The 23,863-nt window shown below is 42.8% G+C and overlaps 1 protein-coding gene across 1 annotated transcript; it reads right to left on the bottom strand.

Annotated features, from left to right (window-relative positions):
- Nucleotides 1-2,129: 2,129 nt before the first annotated feature.
- On the bottom strand, nt 2,130-7,399 carry LOC129715803 (neuropeptides capa receptor-like). Its single transcript, XM_055665673.1, has 2 exons — nt 5,716-7,399; nt 2,130-5,260 (listed from the first exon to the last, which is right to left on the bottom strand). The coding sequence occupies exons 1-2, from the start codon at nt 6,556-6,558 to the stop codon at nt 5,240-5,242; spliced, it is 864 nt and encodes a 287-aa protein (XP_055521648.1). The 5' UTR covers nt 6,559-7,399; the 3' UTR covers nt 2,130-5,239.
- Between the last annotated feature and the right edge of the window lie 16,464 nt (nt 7,400-23,863).

The following is a 23,863-nucleotide window of genomic DNA, read 5'->3' as shown; positions in this document are numbered from 1 at the left end:
TTTTATTTTTAACTGTTCTCTGTTATCAATTAGGGCCGGTTCAGAATACCCTGTTACATTTCCTTACTGTTAAAGGATCCACTTGCAAATGACTTTAATCCTATACCAGCAATGCCTAACACATGATGCGTACAGTTTTGGTCTCCAAATCTGAGGAAGGACATTATTGCCATAGAGAGAGTGCAGAGAAGGTTCACCAGACTGATTCCTGGGATGTCAGGACTGTCTTATGAAGAAAGACTGGATAGACTTGGTTTATACTCTCTAGAATTTAGGAGATTGAGAGGGGATCTTATAGAAACTTACAAAATTCTTAAGGGGTTGGACAGGCAAGATGCAGGAAGATTGTTCCCGATGTTGGGGAAGTCCAGGATAAGGGGTCACAGCTTAAGAATAAGGGGGAAATCCTTTAAAACCGAGATGAGAAGAACTTTTTTTCACACAGAGAGTGGTGTATCTCTGGAACTCTATGCCGCAGAGGGTAGTCGAGGCCAGTTCATTAACTATATTTAAGAGGGAGTTAGATGTGGCCCTTGTGGATAAGGGGATCAGAGGGTATGCAGAGAAGGCAGGTACGGGACACTGAGTTGGATGATCAGCCATGATCATATTGAATGGCGGTGCAGGCTCGAAGGGCCGAATGGCCTACTCCTGCACCTAATTTCTATATTTCTATGTTTCTATGATGCATTAAATATCTTCCACTCGCTGCTCGTCTGAAATAGAGAATAGTGTGTCTACTATTGCCATGCGCTGATGGGCAAATAGTGCACGACTCATAATACACTTACCCTTGGGATTAGTTGCTGTCCAGGCTAGGGACTCTTTCAATATATATATATATTTTTTAATTTCAGAATAATTACCTGAAAAGAATTTTGGATCGAACGAAATCGATTAGCGTGACGTATTGCATGAACGTGATGCATTGCAAATATTTTTTTATTCTGGGGAGAATTTAAAACAGCTATTGGATAAAATAATAAAATAAATGTGTAAATTGAAAATATGGTTTGATAGGAATAAAATTTCATTAAATTTGAGTAAAACTAAAATAATTTTATTTGGTAATTGCAGAATAAATAAACTAGTAAATATAAAGATAAATGCGGTGGAAGTTGAACGAGTGCATGGAAATAAATTTCTTGGGTAATTGACGATAAAATAAGCTGGAAATCACATATTAAACATGTAAAATTAAAATTGTCAAAAAGTATCTCTGTATTATACAAAGCCAAGCAGGCTCTGGATTACAAATCGCTCCGCATTCTTTATTGTTCATTAATCTTACCCTACTTAAATTATTGTGCAGAAGTCCGGGGCAATAACTATAAAAATTCGATACATTCATTAACCATGGTGCAAAAAAGAGCAATTCGTATTATACATAATGCCAAGTATCTGGGTCATACGAATCCATTATTTTTAGAGTCAAAATGATTAAAATTAGAAGATTTGGTTACATTCAAAACAGCTCAGATAATGTCTAGGGCCAAAAATAAAAATTTACCTGGAAACATTCAAAAAATATTTAACGAACGTGTGGGGGGTTACAATTTAAGAGGAATATTTAATTTTAAGAAACAAAGAGTCCGTACGACTAGAAAAACCTTTTGTATTTCGGTTTGTGGAGTAGGAGTGTGGAACAAATTGAACGAGGAATTAAAGCAATGTACAAACATGAATCATTTTAAAATGATATATAAAAAAATAATTTTCAAGGGGTACCGGGATGGAGGGGATGGTTGACAAGTGGGGGTTAATGTTTGTCTATTGCTTTACAATTGTTTACTTATGTTTGGTTACTTCATATATGAAGTTTGTATGTGTATAATAGTTGTATGTATATATATATATGTCTGTAGGTATTATGGGAAATTGCCTGGGGTAGTATTATTATTATTAATTAATTGATTTTTAAATATGGTAGAAGTGTTGGGGAAAAGGGGTGAGATTTAATAAGTTATTCCTTTTCGAGCGTGTACAGACACAGAGTTGGACATTGGAAATTTGCTTTTTGTTCTTTTCATTGCTTGTAAATATTGATTGTGATGTCCAATTGTTTGATAATTTCGATTTTGTTACTATTAATGTCTTTAATGTCTTTACTTGTCCGGAATAAATAAAATAAATAAATAAATAAATAAAACCTGCATATGGCTTCTCATCCGAAACATGCTGAATTTCAAGCACAATAAACATTTGCCTTCTTGGAGAGAGGAATCATTCCTGTTTATTTAAATTTTACAAGACAAACACTGGGAATACATCAATTCAAGCTGTTCCAAGAGAACTCAAAACTGAAAATCAGTAATTCAAAGATACACAAAATTGCTGGAGAAACTCAGCGGGTGCAGCAGCATCTATGGAGCGAAGGAAATAGGCGACGTTTCGGGCCGAAACCCTTCTTCAGACTGGGCTTAACATTCAAAGAGCTTGACAAAAATAATTACACCATTTGGAAATGCATTGTTGTTAACAAAAACATATCTATGAAACACCAATTCCGAAATATTCCTTTTCAAATTCCTAGAGAACGCTAATTATAATATTCTTAAATACCAATTAATTTCTGTAATTTTTAGTTCATGGTTTGGAGATGCAACGCGGAAACAGGTCCTTCAGTCCGCACCGAGCAGCGTTCCTTGCACATTAATATTATGCTACACACAATTGTGTGTCTGATCTGTCGTTGAATCTAGCTTGACGTTGTCGCCCTTGTAATCATTGTTCAGATCTGAAGAACACCTAACAAATCTTCGTCAACACGAGGTGCGATTCCGACACGTATCAGTTTATTCAAGAACTGAACAGTACATATTGGGAAACACTTTAAATGTAGTTCAAATTCAATTCAAAATGGAGTTTACTGACATTTTAACAACATATTTTTTAATAGCTCACGACACAATGGCTATATGAAGGTTTCATGTTCTTGAAATATGTCATCAGTGATCAAAGTTTCCTTGTAGTCTTTCATTCATGTTTTAGATCCGTCGGGGTAACCTCTAACATTCTGTTTCCTGATTCACCCGATTATCTGGCAAAGCGTGTCGTATGTTTCGCCAACTTGACCTAGTAATCTAATAATTTCCTAATATTATTAGATTACTTGAGTATAGAAGTTGGGATGTAATGTTAAAATTGTACAAGGCATTGGTGAGGCCAATTCTGGAGTATGGTGTACAATTTTGGTCGCCTAATTATAGGAAGGATGTCAACAAAATAGAGAGAGTACAGAGGAGATTTACTAGAATGTTGCCTGGGTTTCAGCAACTAAGTTACAGAGAAAGGTTGAACAAGTTAGGGCTTTATTCTTTGGAGCGCAGAAGGTTAAGGGGGGACTTGATAGAGGTTTTTAAAATGATGAGAGGGATAGACAGAGTTGACGTGGAAAAGCTTTTCCCACTGAGAGTAGGGAAGATTCAAACAAGGGGACATGACTTGAGAATTAAGGGACTGAAGTTTAGGGGTAACATGAGGGGGAACTTCTTTACTCAGAGAGTGGTAGCTGTGTGGAATGAGCTTCCAGTGAAGGTGGTGGAGGCAGGTTCGTTTTTATCATTTAAAAATAAATTGGATAGTTATATGGATGGGAAGGGAATGGAGGGTTATGGTCTGAGCGCAGGTATATGGGACTAGGGGAGATTATGTGTTCGGCACGGACTAGAAGGGTCGAGATGGCCTGTTTCCGTGCTGTAATTGTTATATGGTTATATGGTTATAAAATTGTTTACATATTAATATTGTTATATATTCTCCGAATTGACTTTTTAGTTACAATACGTTCACACTTATGACTATTTCCCCCACCTCACTTCTCTCCTTCATGATCAACATTTGCAGCTCCGAGTTCACATCGACATCCACTCCGAACCTTCTCATGTGAACAAGCTCAGGGAACTATCTCTGTGCTCACCCCTATGCAACTGGATCCTGAACCTGCTACTCAACAGACGACCATTAGTTCGAATTCACAACATGATTACATGCACCTCCACTAACCTCATCTACTGCATCCAGTGTTCCACATGTGGGCTCGCCAAGACCAAGTTTAGACACACAACCCTTATGCTGACATATACGTTCGATCTGTCAAGGCCTACAGGATCTTCCAGTGGCTAACCGTTGTAACTCTCCTTCCCATTACTACACCATACATTCCCGTCTTGAGCCTCCTCAATTAATAATATAATGTTCACTCAATAATCTGAACATTTGTAAAACGTAAATTACTCCATGCTCTATGACTCTCTGTCAGTAAATATATATCATCACATCTCCCCATAAAATCTTACCACTCAAACTCTCTTGTCCAGCAAAATCGCCACAATTTCTTTTTCTCATATTTGTTTTTTTTCGTTCCACAACTTACGGTCACCTGACAACAATATTGGACCGATTGTGACCATGGGCGGTAAGATTAAATATAATCATCCAATTAGGAACCGCTTTGTTGGAGGGCTCTTAATTTTGATCTGTCAAGGCTAATGGACCTTCCAGTGGCGACCCATTTTAACTCCCCTTCCAAATACCATAACATGCATTTCTGTCCTGAGCCTCCTGAATTAACATAGTGAGGCCACGCGCAGGTGGGGCAGCAACACCTCATGTTTCGTTTGACTACAACCCAGCGGTAAAACTTCCCCCCTCCATTTAAAGTCGGTTCACCAGTTCGCCGCTCACAACGACGAGTCCCTCTTGGGATCACACAGTCACTAGCCTTGGCCTTTCAAGGAAACACCGTGATTGAGATAATGTCTTACTGGCCCTGGTTTGTCCTGGTTTTGCTTGCTGATTGCAGCCCACCCACAATCAGTCAGCAGAAGGTTATTGACATGAAACATCTCCTGTACATATTCTCCGTCGATGCTGCCTAACCCGATGAGTTACTCCTGCACTAGGTCCTCTCCTCTGCCTGATCTTACCAGTTGGCTGCGGAATTTGCGCTTTCTCACGCTGTTAGATACTACTGTTCAATGTCCTGTTAATTCCCTCCGCTAATCCAGCATGCCGTGGGTGGTTGTGAATGTGAAGTTGCCGGCACCTCTATATTTCAATATTGACATGGGGCGCACACTGTAAATTCCCCCGAGTATCCTGCTGAATTTTGAATCGCGGGGGTGGTGGGGTTATGGAATATACGGAGAATGCAATTGATACCATATTAGTGTAGGTAGCAGGTTGATGATCGGCGTGGTCACGATGAGCGCAGAGGCTGTCAGCGTGCTGCATCTCTCTACAAATCTACGGTTCTAACCTATGAAGAAAGACTGAATAGACTTGGTTTATACTCTCTAGAATTTAGGAGATTGAGAGGGGATCTTATAGAAACCTACAAAATTCTTAAGGGGTTGGACAGGCTAAATGCAGGAAGATTGTTCCCGATGTTAGGGAAGTCCAGGACAAGGGGTCAAAGCTTAAGGATAAGGGGGGAATCCTTTAAAACCGAGATGAGAAGAACTTTTTTCACACAGAGAGTGGTGAATTTCTGGAACTCCCTGCCACAGAGGGTAGTTGAGGCCAGTTCATTGGCTATATTTAAGAGGGAGTTAGATGTGGCCCTTGTGGCTAAGGGTATCAGGGGGGTATGGAGAGAAGGCAGGTACGGGATACTGAGTTGGATGATCAGCCGTGATCATATTGAATAGTGGTGCAGGCTGGAAGGGCGGAATGGTCTACTCCTGCACCTAATTTCTATGTTTCTATGTTAACCATTGAGACTGTAATTTTCTCAGCCTTTATCCTTGTGCAGTGTTTAATTAATCTTGTCAGTCGAGTAAACGGATATATTAACACAGTCAAATACTGCTCTCTAAACTTCTTCTGTGTTACTGCATAGATGCACGTGTTTGTGCAACAACTAAGTATTTGCAGCATAAATCCTATTTCTGATACAAAGGAAGGAAGGAAAAAATCGGAATATCTCAAATTCCGCATTCGTTTCCATATTAAATAGAATGTAAATACCGCCCATAACAAAATGAAATTCCCGGAAATAATGAACAACAATATCATCGATTTCCTTCGATTCTCCATTTCGGGATCAGCACTTTTCTGATCCCGGAGTCTCCTGCGGGCTCTGCTGACCACCAAAATATGTCTGATCGTTAAAGTATTGAGCAGCAGAATCAACACAAACGGGACACAGGGGGTGAGGATATAATGAAGAAACTCAATCGTTGCCCAGGTAACTGAAAACATAACACGGACATCCATGTAGCAAAACCAGGGAGTATTCGCCAATGTGTACCAAGATGAGTACATGAAATACCAGTAAACATTTTTCACACTGCTCAGTACACTCACCGTGCCCAGAACCACAGTCGCTGTTTTGTCGGTGCAATATCTGTGCTTCAGCTTTTGGCAACAGATGGCAACAAATCGGTCAAATGTGAAGGCGACGGTGATCCACACAGAACAGTCGGTCACCGCGTAAAGCACGACGGCGTGGATATTACACAGGGGGATGAACTTCACAAAATACATTTCATGAGCAATCGGAATCATTCTCAATATCAGGTCAAAGATAATGACCAGTAGATCCGCCGCTGCCATGGCCACCAGGTAGCGAGTCACACTGCTGGAGAGACCACACTTTCCTCGACACAGGATCACAATTGTCACCAGGTTCACTGCGATGCAAAAAGATTAAACATATTACCAGCGCACGACGTGGTCCACATGAGTTACGCGTTGTGAACAAACACACACTACTTCGAAAGTTCAGCAGCAAATCCACCATTGCATCTGTGTGATTCTGAAAACAAAGATCAATGTTATGGGTCTCAACGAATAAGGATTAATAATACGATATGGGTAATACACTGTTGAATACAAACATCCACAGCAACGACATGATCATTTTGTCTTTAAGAAAGAACTGCAGATACAGGAAAAATAGAAGGTAACCAGAAATGCTGGAGAAACTCAGCGGGTGATGCAGCATCTATGGAGAGAAGGAAAAAGCGACGTTTCGGGTCGAGACGATTCTTCAGACCTTTTATTTTGCGTGAAAGCGCGTCGATCACCACAGACGCATGTTCTGTATCAGACACGAACCTGAGTTTAATTGGTGTGACTCAGATTGGCGCTTACCCGGCGGTTGGTAAGTATTAGCAATGTTACAAAATTTTGAGATTTAAAAAATCAAGTCTGCAATTTATCCCATCAGATAAAGCATAACAATAAGTTTAATTTGACACCTAATTCACTTTCATATCTCAAGTAATAAAAAAGTTATGGCCATTTTCATACTCGGAAATTAGCATCTTGTTCCCTATTGATTTTCTATGGACATAACAAAAAAAGCTGTGATCATGGACAGTCAAAAGCCCATAACCTTCTTAAAAATTAAGAGAACTGAATGACATTTTCAGTTATCATAGATTGAAACATTCTGAAACAAATATAATATAATCTTACTTGGATGACCTGAAATTAATGCATATAATTAGTTAGTCACCTAATTGTAGCTAATTTCAAACTTCAATTACTAGATCTAAACATCTATCCATTTCTTAATAAATGATTAACATTTTTAAATAGCCTAAGTGTCCAAATAATATTCACAAATAATTCACAATAAAACATGATTTTAAAATCTCATTTACATCAATTTATAGGCCAAATGGAAGGAATTTAGTGTTCAATTGCTGTAAATTAAAGTCCATTTTAAATCAGCTTTCTAGTGGGATCCTGTGAACGCGCTGGTTTAGAACGTTCACATTGCGCTGGATTTGTGCCCCAAATGCCCAGAAAAATACTGCGGGATATAAAGAGCCCAAAATGAACTACTCGCTATAGAAAACTTTATATAACTAAGTAACTAAGTATAAAACTTTATATTCTTAAGTAGCCCCTTTTAATGTAAAAATAAGGTACATACCTTTAATTGTTTGCTTTATAAAACCCTGGGGCTGCGAGAGGTCGCGGGTTTAGAGAGTGATTTTAAACTACTATAACTATTATACAAGGCCATAAAAACTAATAATACCTTTTGCGACGGGGTCTTTCAGCGATTTTTCGTTAATGATTTACTAGGCTGAACATTTTCGATTGGAACAGCCTAGTAAAAATCGGGTTTTAAACCCGCCCCCTCTAAACAGCGCCAAAATCGCGCACACGGGCTGGGGCAGATTCTCAATGACGATTCAGGTAGGTTTTGTAACATACCTATAAGTATCGATTAACTTCAATTTTGCAATTCACCCAGATGATGTCTGTCTTTGACATGGTAACTAACGGGAAGCTGTGATTACTGGTATCTTTAATCTTGGAGTAGAATTGTAATTGAGGAAAGAGTGGTGAGATATCAAATGAGCGCACGCATGTGAAGTCATACATTTATCATATATACAGGGATCTACGGCCGGTGCACCCTACATTAACACTGGAACGGTGGAACTGTCTGTTCAATGAACGTTTTGGAAATCAGTCAATTTAACTAAACGGCAACATTAAATTATATCTGGAACGCAGATTTTAATTCCACGTTAACCACAGAGATATTCAGTTGACGCAAAGAGGAGACGGGGATAATCTCGACAGAAACATGATTGGTTAATCATTCGCATGATGTCTGCAGTTCTACACTCGCTCCGCAATTTTCCTGCACTTGCTGTGATAATGTAAGTCAGGAAATCAACCAGTGAAGGGGTTCTGAAGAAGGGCTTCGGCCCGAAACGTCGCCTATTTCCTTCGCTCCATAGATGCTGCTGCACCCGCTAAGTTTCTCCAGCATTTCTGTGTACAATCAACCAGGGAAAGCGCACCAATATGAAACTCTGGCCATGCCAGTTGCCGCCGCCCTTACTTAACTCCTTTGACATTTTGCATTTCTTCTCTCCACTGTGACTTTCTGTGTTCCATCAATTTAGGTAGAACTAGACGACGGGAGGCAAGGGACCCTCTACAACGTCACTGTACACGAGGACAAACTGTGCAACCACCGGGAAGTTGCCGATCTCTCTTCGTGTCATCCCGTAAAATGCACTGATCAACGTGGCCGTAACGATAAGAACTACCCGCGCCTTAATAATCCGTCAGCAGAGTGCGATCACAGAACGGGAAATGGATATAATGAGTTTCGAGAGACTTACAGCCAGTTTCTCAAATATTCTAGCAGAAAAGAAATTTCTCCTTACTTACCGGGCACACCGAGAATAGCCAGGATGGGGTAGTATACCTTTTGGATCGCATATAGGACTCTAACAAACTTTATTGCATCCATCTCCTTGTCTCCTTAATCCTCCAATGACATTTAAGTTAATTCCTTATTTGATTGTGGAATGGCTCATTGCAAAGTTTCCCTTATTTGAAGGTAAGGGATGATCCCTGCGGGACCGTTGGGTGTCATTAGTTCAATGTTGATCATAGTACCTGAGCAAGCCTGAACAAAGAGTGTTGCATAATAATGTGGTCAATACCACGTGGTTATTCAGTTGAAGCTCCACAACGCTTTACAATTGTTCGGGCACATCGGAGAAAACAAATATTCACCGCATATGTATTGCCCCTCATAGTGAATCTGCAAACCGCTCACCCTCCACACCCAGCCGATTGCACTTTCCCTGTCAATGTAAAATCTAAACTAAAAATTAAACCAAATTAAAAATAAATTGGATAGTTATATGGATGGGAAGGGAATGGTCTGAGCGCAGGTATATGGGGCTAGGGGAGATTATGTGTTCGGCACGGACTAGAAGGGTCGAGATGGCCTGTTTCCGTGCTGTAATTGTTATATGGTTATATGGTTAAACGTCAATATCTACATGGAAAGTTGCGATACGAACCATCATTTTTGTTACAGCTTTGCTTTCGCCACCTATTTTTTACACGAAAAACTACCCGCATTAATAATAAGCGGCGCATTCAAGCTGTTCCTGGTGATTTTTCTGCCCAGCGACGCCCACGATTCCATCATCAGCGGTTCTTTAAATGCCCAGTCACTGATTTGCCTTTACTCAGCATTGACACTCGTTTACGGAGATTCATATACTTGGTCCGACTATATTGGTTTAGTTCAACGTGGTCTCCATCGATATTTGGAAATAATGTTTAACACTGACTGACTCACGAGATAATTCCATTAACTCCCAGCCAGTAGTGACTCATGGTCATAGTCATAGAGTGATACAGCGTAGAAACAGGCCCTTCGGCCCAACTTGCCCACAACGGCCAACATGTCCCCGCTCAACCTCCTACCTGTGCGAGATCTGTCCTGGCCACGTACCTTTCTAAATGTTTGTTAAACGTAATGATAGTCCATGCCTCAGCTATCTCCTATGGCAGGTTATCCAATACAGTTATCTTTTGTGTGAAAATGTACCCCTTAGTTTTTTATGAAATCGTTTTCCCTTCATTCACCTACTCTGGCAAAGATACTTTGTGCAACTTTACTATCTATTCGTCATTAATTTATACATCTCAATAAGAAACCACCCCATCCTCCCGCTCTCCAATGAAGAGTCTCATCCTACTCAACCTCTCCATATAGCTCACACCCTCTAGTCCTGGCAACATCCTTGTCAATCTTCTCAATACTCTTTCCAGCTTGGCAACATATTTCCCATAATATTATCCCCAGATCATAACAAATGCTCTAAATGCTGCCTCACCCACGACATATACATCTGCAACATGACCTCCCAACTTCTATAATTAGTTATCTGACTGATGAAGGCCAAAGTGCCAAAAACCTTTTCGACCACATTATCTACCTGCGACTGCACCCACATGAGCCATCAGGAACTACGCACCTGCACACCTAGATCCCTCAGCTCTTCAACCTTTCCCAGATATCTACCATTCACTTCCCTCAATGCAACACTTCAAATGTATCTGTATTAAATATCATCAACCATTCCGCAGCCCACCTGGTCAATCGATCAAGACAATCACACTTTGCTGGCTTTACATTGCACGAAAAGATATTCCCTTATCATGTATCTATACACTATAAGTGGGTCGATTATAGTCATGTATCATCATTCTACTGATTGGTTAGAACGCAACAGACGTTCTTCACTGTACTTCGGCACAGGTGACTATTGCCTGAACTAATCTGAAGATTCTGCTGCAACATTTCACAACATAGAAACATAGAAGCATAGAAATTAGGTGCAAGAGTAGGCCATTCGGCCCTTCGAGCCTGCACCGCCATTCAATATGATCCATGGCTGATCATCCAACTCAGTATGCCGTACCTGCCTTCTCTCCATACCCTCTGATCCCCTTAGCCACAAGGGCCACATTTAACTCCCTCTTAAATATAGCCAATGAATTGGCCTCAACTACCCTCTGTGGCAGAGAGTTCCAGAGATTCACCACTCTCTGTGTGAAAAAAAGTTCTTCGCATCTCGGTTTTAAAGGATTTCCCCCTTATCCTTAAGATGTGACCCCTTGTCCTGGACTTCACCAACATCGGGAACAATCTTCCTGCATCTAGCCTGTCCAACTCCTTAAGAATTTTGTAAGTTTCTATAAGATCCCCTCTCAATCTCCTAAATTCTAGAGAGTATAAACCAAGTCTATCCAGTCTTTCTTCATAAGACAGTCCTGACACCCCAGGAATCAGTCTGGTGAACCTTCTCTGCACTCTCTCTATGGCAATAATGTCCTTCCTCAGATTTGGAGACCAAACTGTACGCAATACTCCAGGTGTGGTCTCACCAAGACCCTGTACAACTGCATTAGAACCTCCCTGCTCCTATACTCAAATCATTTTGCTATGAAAGCCAACATACCATTCGCTTTCTTTACTGCCTGCTGCACCTGCATGCCTACCTTCAATGACTGGTGTACCATGACACCCAGGTCTCGCTGCATCTCCCCATTTCCCAATCGGCCACCATTTAGATAATAGACTGCTTTCCCGTTTTTGCCACCAAAATGGATAACCTCACATTTATCCACATTATACTGCATCTGCCAAACATTTGCCCACTCTCCCAGCCTATCCAAGTCACCTTGCAGTCTCCTAGCATCCTCCTCACAGCTAACACTGCCCCCCAGCTTAGTGTCATCCGCAAACTTGGAGATATTGCCTTCAATTCCCTCATCCAGATCATTAATATATATTGTAAATAGCTGGGGTCCCAGCACTGAGCCTTGCGGTACCCCACTAGTCACTGCCTGCCATTGTGAAAAGGACCTGTTTACTCCTACTCTTTGCTTCCTGTTTGCCAGACAGTTCTCTATCCACATCAATACTGAACTCCCAATGCCGTGTGCTTTAAGTTTGTATACTAATCTCTTATGTGGGACCTTGTGGAAAGCCTTCTGGAAGTCCAAGTACACCACATCCACCGGTTCTCCCCTATCCACGCTACTAGTTACATCCTCGAAAAATTCTATAAGATTCGTCAGACATGATTTACCTTTCGTAAATCCATGCTGACTTTGTCCAATGAATTCACCACTTTCCAAATGTGCTGCTATCCCATCTTTAATAACTGACTCTAGCAGTTTCCCCACTACCGATGTCAGACTAACTGGTCTGTAATTCCCCGTTTTCTCTCTCCCTCCCTTCTTAAAAAGTGGGGTTACGTTTGCTACCCGCCAATCCTCTGGAACTACTCCAGAATCTAAAGAGTTTTGAAAGATTATTACTAATGCATCCACTATTTCTGGAGCTACTTCCTTAAGTACTCTAGGATGCAGCCTATCTGGCCCAACCATTTTCACTATCTGTAAAACTTCCCACGTTTGCATCATCAGCAAACTTGCTAATCTTGCCATGTATGTTATCATCCAAATCATCGATATAGATGACAAAGAGTAATGGGCCTAACACCGAACCACGAGGCACACCACTAATCACAGGCCTCCAGTTCAAGAAGCAATCTTCCACCATAACCCTCTGCTTCATTCCATGAAGTCAATTTTCTATCCATAAGAGGTGAAATATTTAATTTTGCCTTGAATCGATGACACCATGGAGTGTATGAAGGGATAAGTTGTCATTCTAGATCGTCATCCGGGAAATACCAATGGAATTTATTTGGTTTCGAATGGAAATAGTCCTAATTCAATTGAAACGTTGTCCCGGTGCATGGAAAAATAACATATTACAGTCATCATTTATTACCGCCTGAATTTCTCTCTTCCGTTTATATATAAACCAGTATATGACAATGAAAACACAAGCCAAATACCGGAGACACCAGTTTGTGCTCTCGCGTGTTTGCCTTAAACAGAATTGGTTCAAACTAATCTATGTCCTTATTCGACTTGGGTAGTGAATAATCATCGGTGCCCCGCTCCCTGCCATGGATGCCCTCCACCGAAAACGGTGTCTGAGACGGGCCGGGAAGATCATCAAAGACCCCTCCCACCCCAACCATGGACTGTTTGCCCTCCTCCCATCAGGGAGGCGGTAAAGGAGCCTCAGGTCACGTACTAGTAGGATGAGGAACAGCTTCTACAACAACACTATCACATTGCTGAACTCTGAGTCCCGCCGATAGATTTCTCCAGTCTCTCCGTCCACGTGGTTGATTTTTCTGTACTTTTATTTCTATATTGCAATATGCTACGGACTGACGCTAAACTGCATTTCGTTGTACCCATACTTGTATTTGTGCAATGACATTAAAGTTGAATTGAATTGAATCGTTGCAGGCGCAAACAGCCGGAAATCAGATCCGTTTGACGTATTAATTTTATTTTCCTGCATTACCACTAACCGTCTTGGATTCTAGAATATTTCTCTCTTCCAATATGGCGCCTGCCTGCGGCGACTTTTGCAAAGGATCAGAACAGAAAAGGGTTACCTACAACTCCCACCAACTCACCTGGATTAGGAAAACTGCAGAAATCGGCACCGTATCAGACAAGCTGCTTGGGCACCTCTACGCTCTTGCGATTTCGCGATCTCCCGCAGCTGCGAGGACCCCGGAATTTAAACGTTCCCACGCTCGCTGGAAAGCACCCGAGCCGACAGAGGAACGCAGGGACTGCACCTGGAAACTCCAGGATAACCTCCAGAGCCGACGGGGTCTTCCAGGAAAAACGGGGCTGGAGCTGCCGGCGTTGAGGGAACCCCGTTCGTAACGGAGATAGAGCTGCCGTCTGTGATGGAATCCCCGGTTCCAGCCAGGTTCGCAGGTTCGCAGCAATAGCAGGTACAGTAAACACCATACTTCTTACCCTGAGGCATTTAACACCATAGCCAGGTATTGCAATAAAGCAAACCTCATGAAATCTCCCCCAAACTTCCATCAACAAATCTCCAGCTGCACTAGAGGACCAAGCACCCTCGACCAATGCTACACAACCATCAAGGATGCCTTACAAATTCTTAAGGGGTTGGACAGGCTAGATGCAGGAAGATTGCTCCCGATGTTAGGGAAGTCCAGGACAAGGGGTCACAGCTTAAGTATAAGGGGGAAATCCTTTAAAACCGAGATGAGAAGAACTTTTTTCACACAGAGAGTGGTGAATCTCTGGAACTCTCTGCCACAGAGGGTAGTCGAGGCCACAGTTCATTGGCTATATTTAAGAGGGAGTTAGATGTGGCCCTTGTGGCCAAGGGGATCAGAGGGTATGGAGAGAAGGCAGGTACGGGATACTGAGTTGGATGATCAGCCATGATCATATTGAATGGCGGGTGCAGGCTCGAAGGGCCGAATGGCCTACTCCTGCACCTAATTTCTATGTTTCTATGTTTCTATCGCTCTATCCCTCGCCCTCACTTCGGTAAATCCAACCACACCGGAGCAGGCGATTGAAGAGGAACAACTCCGGGACTGTTTGGAGATTGTAGACTGGGCAATGATCAGGGATTCGGCAACGGACCTGCACGGACACGCCACAGTCGTTACAGACTTCATAGAGTAAAGTGTTGATGACGACATTACTACAAACACCTTCCAAGTGTCTCCCAATCAAAGGCCTTGGATGAACTTGGAGATCCGCACTCTTCTGAAGACCAGACATCTGGCATTCAAGTCTGATGTTACAGTGGTCCACAAGAAGTCCAGATACGACATCGGTAAGGCCATCAAAAAGGACAACAGGGACTTCTGCTCCAAACTGGAGGACGAGACAGATGTTCGGCACTGTGGAGGGGCCTGAATGCAATTACCTTCTACAAGGCGAAACCAGGAGGTAGCTTGAATGTCGGGGAAGCATCATTCCCTGACGAGCTCAATGCATGTTACGCACGCTTTGATTGGGCGAACACTGATGTGCCTTCTTGAGCCCTCATTCGCTGTGATGGTATTTCATTCATAGTCACAGAGGCCGACGTCAGAAGATCCGTTAGAGCGGTGAACCCTCGGAAAGCGCCCGGTACTGATGGTATACCCGGTAGTGTTAAAAAAAAACCTGATCGGACCATCTGGCTGGAGTTCTTGCGGACATTTTCAACCTCTCACTTCTGAGGTCTGAGGTTTCCACCTGCTTTAAAGGGCATCAATTATACCGGTGCCCAAGAAGAGCAAGGTGACGTGCCTCAATGACTATCGACAAGTGGCACTAACGTCGGTGATGAAGTGTTTGAGAGGTTGATCGTGGCGCAAATCAGCTCCTACCTCGACAAAAAGCTGGACCCACTGCAGTTCTCCTACCGCCAAAACGGATCAGCGGTGGGTGCGATCTCGCTGGCTCTCCACATCGCTCTAGAACACTTGGACAACAAAAACTCATATGTCAGGCTGTTCTTCATTGAGTACAGCTCGGCATTTAATACAATCACCCCCTCCACGCTGGTGACCAAACCCGCAGAACTGGGTCTCTGTGCATCCCTCTGCAATTGGATCCTTGACTTCCTCATTCACTGACCACTGTTCGTATTGGTGGAAATGTGTCAGGCTCGATAAATATCAGCACGGGTGCACCTCAAGGATGCGTGTTCAGCCCCTTATACCCTATAATCATGACTGCGTAGTCGGCCATAGTGCATACTCCATCATACTCCCAGCTGTGGAATTCTCTCCCGCAGAAGATAGTTGAGGCTAGTTCATTGGCTATATTTAAGAGGAAGTTAGATGTGGCGCTTGTGGCTAAAGGGATCAGAGGGTATGGAGAGAAGGCAGGTGCGGGATACTGAGTTGGATGATCAGCCATGATCATATTGAATGGCGGTACAGGCTCGAAAGGCCGAACGGCCTCTACTCCTGCACCTATTGTCTATGTTTCTATGTTTCTATGTATTCATGCCTACTATGGTCTGGTTTGCGGAAGCAAAGCAAGGATGTCATTGTCCTATCAGGGACACGTGACAATAAATGCTCTTGAACTTGAGCTTGCTATTTCTGCTAGTGATAAGCAATGTCTTAGCAATTATTTTTAAACCATTTATTCCATGGCATATTTTCAGCTGCGCGCTTCACTCAAATCTAAATCATAAAGTCACATAATGTCTTCACAGCCCCGACTCCTACATGTCCTGCCATTGAACAAGGGCCTACAGACAACATTCGTTTCAACGTGCCCAGCATTCCGATTACCTGATCCAGGTGCTACCACTCATCGACGAATCTTAAACAGTCAAATCTGCCGCACAACACCCACGTTTCAAATGTCGTAGGAAATCTGTGGTAACCATGAGGTCTCAGGGAGCGCATTCCAACACTATCAGCACTACGTTTCCGGATTGAAACAGGGGCTCCGCAGTTTTTTGCCAGCCCCTCTACAAGTTCCACCAATATGACGTTTATTTTCCAGTTCATTTAGCGGTTTCAGTGAGTTTATTCATTGCAAGTGAATAGTTGGGCTTCATGTGATTGGCACGTATCCTGAAGTGTTCCATGTAATCGAGAGTTGAACAAGGTGAATGATCAAGTCCCCTGTATTTACGCGTTCGTTTTTGAAGAAGTAAGCGAAAGGTTGTTGAGGGCATAGCTGAGGACGGCGTATATGTGGATTTCAGCTAGGTATTTGCCAAGGTACGTGTGGTCGGCTGCTGGGAAAGGCTACATCGCATGGGATCCAAGGACAGCTTGCATAATGTAAAGAAAATTAGTTTCGTGGAACGAACGAGGATGGTGTATTGCCTCCGTGGTTCCAGGGTCCAAGACGTCTGAAACCGACTTCAGAACATAGATTCATAGAGCGATACAGTGTGGAAATAGACTCTTCGGCGCAACTCGCCCACACCGGCCACAGCCCACACCGGCCACCACCCACACCGTCCTAGTTACACTAGTCCCACTTGCCTGCGCTTTGTCCATATCCCTCCAAACATGTCCTATTCATGGACCTGTCGAAATCTTTCTTAAACGATGGAATTGTCACACGTTCCACGCCCCCAGACACTTGAGCCTCTCTCCACACTAGTCCCCTGAACTATTAGAAGTTACACCTGCATTTAATCTGCTCCCCTAATTTCACACTTGGTATAAATACCTGAGAGAAGGTGTGCGTCTAGATTCGGTGCTGGGCCCATTGCTGTTTGTCATCTGTATAAAAGATCAGGATGGGAAAATACAAGGCTTGATTAGCAAGCTTACAGGTGATGCTAAAGTGGGTGGCATTGTAGATAGTGAAGATGGTTGGATACAATTAAAGCTGGATCTTGATCGGTGGCGATCCTAGGCTGAGGAAAAGTTGATGGAAGTTAATACATCGAAGTGCGAGGTGTTGTGTGTTGGGCATTCTATTAAGAGCAGGGCCTCCACCGTGAATGACAGGGCTCTGTGGAGTTTTGAAAGGCAGAGGAATATTGGGGCATCAGCGCACATTTCCGTGAAACTGGCATAACAGGTAGATAGTGTGGTTAAGAAGGCTTTCGGCACATTGGCGGTAATCAGTCAGAGTATTTAGTATATTGATTCGGCGGTAATGTTACAGTTGTATAAAACTTTCGTGAAGCCCTATTTAGTGGGTAATGTTCAGTTTTCGTCACCCTGTTATAGGAGTGTTATTGTCCAGCTGGAAAGTGTGCAGAGGATATTTACGAACATGGTGCTTGGACTCAAGGGCCTGAGCTACAAGAAGAGGTTGAGTAGTCGAGCACTTTAATCCTTGGAGCGCAGGAGGATGGGATGATCTCATAGAAGTGTACAAGATTATGAGAGGAATTGATCGGGTAAATGCGCAGGGCATTTTGCACAGCGTAGGGGAATCGAGAACCAGAAAACATATGTTTAAAGTAAGGGGGAGACATTCAATGGAAACCTGACAGATAACTTTTATATTCAAAGGATTATGGATATATTAAATGTGCTGCCGTAGGAAGTCGTTGAGGCAGGTACTATCATAAAGTGTATGAGTTTGCAGGCAGGTGGCCACTTGTGTGGAAGGGATATGTTTGTCGTTTTGAACATGTTGGGACGAGCTCCACGATTCTACGCTCTACGACTATCACTCTATGAATATGCCAATGGCCATGATTACCTGAACCTATCCGTTTCTCATCTGGGTCAAGAATTTATTTATAACCATATAACCATATAACAATTACAGCACGGAAACAGGCCATCTCGGCCCTACAAGTCCATGCCGAACAATTTTTTTCCCCCTTAGTCCCACCTGCCTGCACTCGTACCATAACCCTCCATTCCTCATCCATATGCCTATCCAATTTATTTTTAAATGATACCAATGAACCTCCTCCACCACTTCCACTGGGAGCTCATTCCACACCGCCACCACTCTCTGCGTAAAGAAGTCCCCCCTCATATTACCCCTAAACATCTGTCCCTTAATTCTGAAGTCATGTCCTCTTGTTTGAGTGGGTTACTACTGTTAAATGTCCTGTTAATTCCCTCCGCTAATCCAGCATCCCGTGGGTGGTTGTGAATGTGAAACTGCCGTTTCATCCTAACAAGATACAAGCTTCCGTCCCCCGCAGCATGCATTCCTCGGTTGGAGGCTAAATGAAGAGGGACTCCCCCATCCCGGTAATGTTTATTTTTCTAGGATCCATGGCACGTTTGCAACTGGGCTCCTGTACGGGAATGCCTCCACCCAGCGGATCAAGTGTTCAAAATTTACGAAACAGCACTTTTAATTTAGAGACAAGGGCAAGATACAGTAAAATGTACCTGCATATATCTGTAAACAGGCGATTATTGTTGACTTCAGGCAGACCAGAGGAGGCAGTCATACCCCCATCCATATAAATGGGTCTGTGGTGGAGCGCGTCTCCAGCTATACATTCCTCGGAGTACATATCTCGGAGGATTTGTCCTGGTCCCTCAACACCTCCAAGCTGATCAAAAAGGCACAGCAGCGCCTTTACTTCCTGAGGAGGCTCAAGAAAGCCCACCTGTCCCCCCGGATCCTGACCAACGTTTACCGCTGTACCATAGAGAGTATCCTGACCACCTGCTTCACGGTATGGTACAGCAGCTGCACTGCTGCGGACAGGAAGGCACTACAACGGGTGGTGAAAACCGCTCAGCACATCATCGGTGCACCGCTCCCTACCATGGATGCCCTCCACCGAAAACGGTGTCCGAGACGGGCTGGGAAGATCATCAAAGACCCCTCACACCCCAACCATGGACTGTTTGCCCTCCTCCCCTCAGGGGGGCGGTACAGGAGCCTCAGGTCACGTACTAGTAGGATGAGGAACAGCTTCCACAACAATACAATCACATTGTTGAACTCGGAGTCCCGCCGATAGATTTCTCCGGTCCCTCCGTCCCCATTGTTTAATTATTCTGTATTTTTTGATTATTCTGTATCTTCTCTCTTTCTATTTTTTTTTTTTTAAATTTCTTTATGTACAACTACTACGGACTGACGCAAAACTGCATTTCGTTGTACTCATACTTGTATTTGTGCGAGGACATTAAAGTTGAATTGAATTGAATTGAAATGCACACTCTCCCATCTACACATCAGCTGTTCTACACTGCTATTAACTTGAAGGAGCCGCATTGTATTATGCAGAGATAGTAACATTATGTTCCCACTAAGTGTGATGGCTTCTAAGACTTACAACGGCATGTCACGCAGGCGAGAGCTTGAGCACATCAATGCACCCCAGCCACCACTGAATATTACTCAGTTGAACATTATTCAACTGGCCACATTGCTTCCATGCTTGTGTGCTACTTTTGACGTAGAGCAACTTTATTCAAGATCACAGCATAAATGGAAGGGTGTCGGCAGATTTGTCAGCCCAGAGCTTGTGATTTTAGCGGGCTTACTTGATATTTGCAGATTCCCAAATGTGCTCTCAGCATGGTGTGCTGAATTCGCGTTTCGTTCCACCGGAAAGACCCTGAGGACTCTGTTCCCGTAATTAAATATACCCAATACTGTTTTATTGTTAACTGTTCGCTGTTATCTATTAGGGCCGGTTCAGAATACCTTGTTACATTTCCTTACTGTTAAAGGATCCACTTGCAAATGACTTTAATCCTATACCAACAATGCCTAACACATGATGCGTACAGTTTTGGTCTCCAAATCTGAGGAAGGACATTATTGCCATAGAGAGAGTGCAGAGAAGGTTCACCAGACTGATTCCTGGGATATCAGGACTGTCTTATGAAGAAACACTGGATAGACTTGGTTTATACTCTCTAGAATTTAGGAGATTGAGAGGGGATCTTATAGAAACTTACAAAATTCTTAAGGGGTTGGACAGGCTAGATGCAGGAAGATTGCTCCCGATGTTGGGGAAGTCCAGGACAAGGGGTCACAGCTTAAGGATAAGGGGGGAAATCCTTTAAAACCGAGATGAGAAGAACTTTTTTTCACACAGAGAGTGGTGAATCTCTGGAACTCTCTGCCGCAGAGGGTAGTCGAGGCCAGTTCATTGACTATATTTAAGAGGGAGCTAGATGTGGCCCTTGTGGCTAAGGGGGTCAGAGGGTATGGAGAGAAGGCAGGTACGGGATACTGAGTTGGATGATCAGCCATGATCATATTGAATGGCGGTGCAGGCTCGAAGGGCCGAATGGCCTACTCCTGCACCTAATTTACATGTTTCGATGTTTCTACGATGCATTAAATATCTTCCACTCGCTGCTCGTCTGAAATAGAGAATACTGTGTCTACTATTGCCATGCGCTGATGGGCAAATAGTGCACGACTCATAATACACTTACATAGAAATTAGGTGCAGGCGTAGGCCATTCGGCCCTTCGAGCCTGCACCGCCATTCAATATGATCATGGCTGATCATCAGGGATTAGTTGCTGTCCGGGCTAGGGACTCTTTCAATATATATATATATATTTATTTCAGAATAATTACCTGAAAAGAGTTTTGGATCGAACGAAATCGATTAGCGTGATGTATTGCAAGAACCTGCATATGGTTCTCATCCGACACATGCTGAATTTCAAGCACAATAAACATTTGCCTTCTTGGAGAGAGGAGTCATTCCTGTTTATTTAAATTTTACAAGACAAACACTGGGAATACATCAATTCATGCTGTTCCAAGAGAACTCAAAACTGAAAATCAGTAACTCAAAGATACACAACATTGCTGGAGAAACTCAGCGGGTGCAGCAGCATCTATGGAGCGAAGGAAATAGGCGACGTTTCGGGCCGAAACCCTTCTTCCGACTGGGTTTAACATTCAAAGCGCTTGACAAAAATAATTACACCATTTGGAAATGCATTGTTGTTAACAAAAACATATCTATGAAACACCAATTCCGAAATATTCCTTTTCAAATTCCTAGAGAACGCTAATTATAATATTCTTAAATACCAATTAATTTCTGTAATTTTTAGTTCATGGTTTGGAGATGCAACGCGGAAACAGGTCCTTAAGTCCGCACCGAGCAGCGTTCCTTGCACATTAATATTATGCTACACACAATTGTGTGTCTGATTTGTCGTTGAATCGAGCTTCACGTTGTCGCCCTCGTAATCATTGTTCAGATCTGAAGAACACCTAACAAATCTTCATCAACACGAGGTGCGATTCCGACACGTATCAGTTTATACAAGAACTGAACAGTACATATTGGGAAACACTTTAAATGTAGTTCAAATTCAATTCAAAATGGAGTTTACTGACATTTTAACAACATATTTTTTAATAGCTCACGACACAATGACTATATGAAGGTTTCATGTTCTTGAAATATGTCATCAGTGATCAAAGTTTCCTTGTAGTCTTTCATTCATGTTTTAGATCCGTCGGGGTAACCTCTAACATTCTGTTTCCTGATTCACCCGATTATTTGGCAAAGCGTGTCGTATGTTTCGCCAACTTGACCTAGTAATCTAATAATTTCCTAATATTATTAGATTACTTGAGTATAGAAGTTGGGATGTAATGTTAAAATTGTACAAGGCATTGGTGAGGCCAATTCTGGAGTATGTTGTACAATTTTCGTCGCCTAATTATAGGAAGGATGTCAACAAAATAGAGAGAGTACAGAGGAGATTTACTAGAATGTTGCCTGGGTTTCAGCAACTAAGTTACAGAGAAAGGTTGAACAAGTTATGGGCTTTATTCTTTGGAGCGCAGAAGGTTAAGGGGGGACTTGATAGAGGTTTTTAAAATGATGAGAGGGATAGACAGAGTTGACGTGGAAAAGCTTTTCCCACTGAGAGTAGGGAAGATTCAAACAAGGGGACATGACTTGAGAATTAAGGGACTGAAGTTTAGGGGTAACACGAGGGGGAACTTCTTTACTCAGAGAGTGGTAGCTGTGTGGAATGAGCTTCCAGTGAAGGTGGTGGAGGCAGGTTCGTTTTTATCATTTAAAAATAAATTGGATAGTTATATGGATGGGAAGGGAATGGAGGGTTATGGACTGAGCGCAGGTATATGGGACTAGGGGAGATTATGTGTTCGGCACGGACTAGAAGGGTCGAGATGGCCTGTTTCCGTGCTGTAATTGTTATATGGTTATATGGTTATAAAATTGTTTATATATTAATATTGTTATATATTCTCCGAATTGACTTTTCAGTTACAATACGTTCACACTTATGACTATTTCCCCCACCTCACTTCTCTCCTTCATGGCCAACATTTGCAGCTCCGAGTTCGCATCGACATCCCCTCCGAACCTTCTCATGTGAACAAGCTCAGGGAACTATCTCTGTGCTCACCCCTATGCAACTGGATCCTGAACCTGCTACTCAACAGACGACCATTAGTTCGAATTCACAACATGATTACATGCACCTCCACTAAACTCATCTACTGCATCCAGTGTTCCACATGTGGGCTCGCCAAGACCAAGTTTAGACACACAATCCTTATGCTGACATATGCGTTCGATCTGTCAAGGCCCACAGGATCTTCCAGTGGCTAACCGTTGTAACTCTCCTTCCCATTACTACACCATACATTCCCGTCTTGAGCCTCCTCAATTAATAATATAATGTTCACTCAATAATCTGAACATTTGTAAAACGTAAATTACTCCATGCTCTATGACTCTCTGTCAGTAAATACGTGTCATCACATCTCCCCATAAAATCTTACCACTCAAACTCTCTTGTCCAGCAAAATCGCCACAATTTCTTTTTCTCATATTTGTTCTTTTTCGTTCCACAACTTACGGTCACCTGACAACAATATTGGACCGATTGTGACCATGGGTGGTAAGATTAAATATAATCATCCAATTAGGAACCACTTTGTTGGAGGACTCATAATTTTGATCTGTCAAGGCTAATGGACCTTCCAGTGGCGACCCATTTTAACTCCCCTTCCAAATACCATAACATGCATTTCTGTCCTGAGCCTCCTGAATTAACATAGTGAGGCCACGCGCAGGTGGGGCAGCAACACCTCATGTTTCGTTTGACTATAACCCAGCGGTAAAACTTCCCCCCTCCATTTAAAGTCGGTTCACCAGTTCGCCGCTCACAACGACGTGTCCCTCTTGGGATCACACAGTCACTAGCCTTGGCCTTTCAAGGAAACACCCTGATTGAAGTAATGTCTTACTTGCCCTGGTTTGTCCTGGTTTTGCTTGCTGATT

The sequence above is a fragment of the Leucoraja erinacea genome, unplaced genomic scaffold (genome assembly GCF_028641065.1).
Source record: "Leucoraja erinacea ecotype New England unplaced genomic scaffold, Leri_hhj_1 Leri_1418S, whole genome shotgun sequence".
NCBI lineage: Eukaryota > Metazoa > Chordata > Chondrichthyes > Rajiformes > Rajidae > Leucoraja > Leucoraja erinaceus.
This window is presented reverse-complemented; position numbering and strand designations above follow the sequence as displayed.

What these genes read in the sequence shown, in the direction of transcription:
- LOC129715803 (XM_055665673.1), bottom strand. Translation starts at nt 6,558, where the DNA reads ATGGCAGCGGCGGATCTACTGGTCATTATCTTTGACCTGATATTGAGA. An exon ending in AGAAAATTACAGTCTCAATG is followed by an intron (nt 5,261 to 5,715) that starts GTTAACATAGAA and finishes CTTTCTTCATAG; the next exon opens with GTTAGAACCGTAGATTTGTA.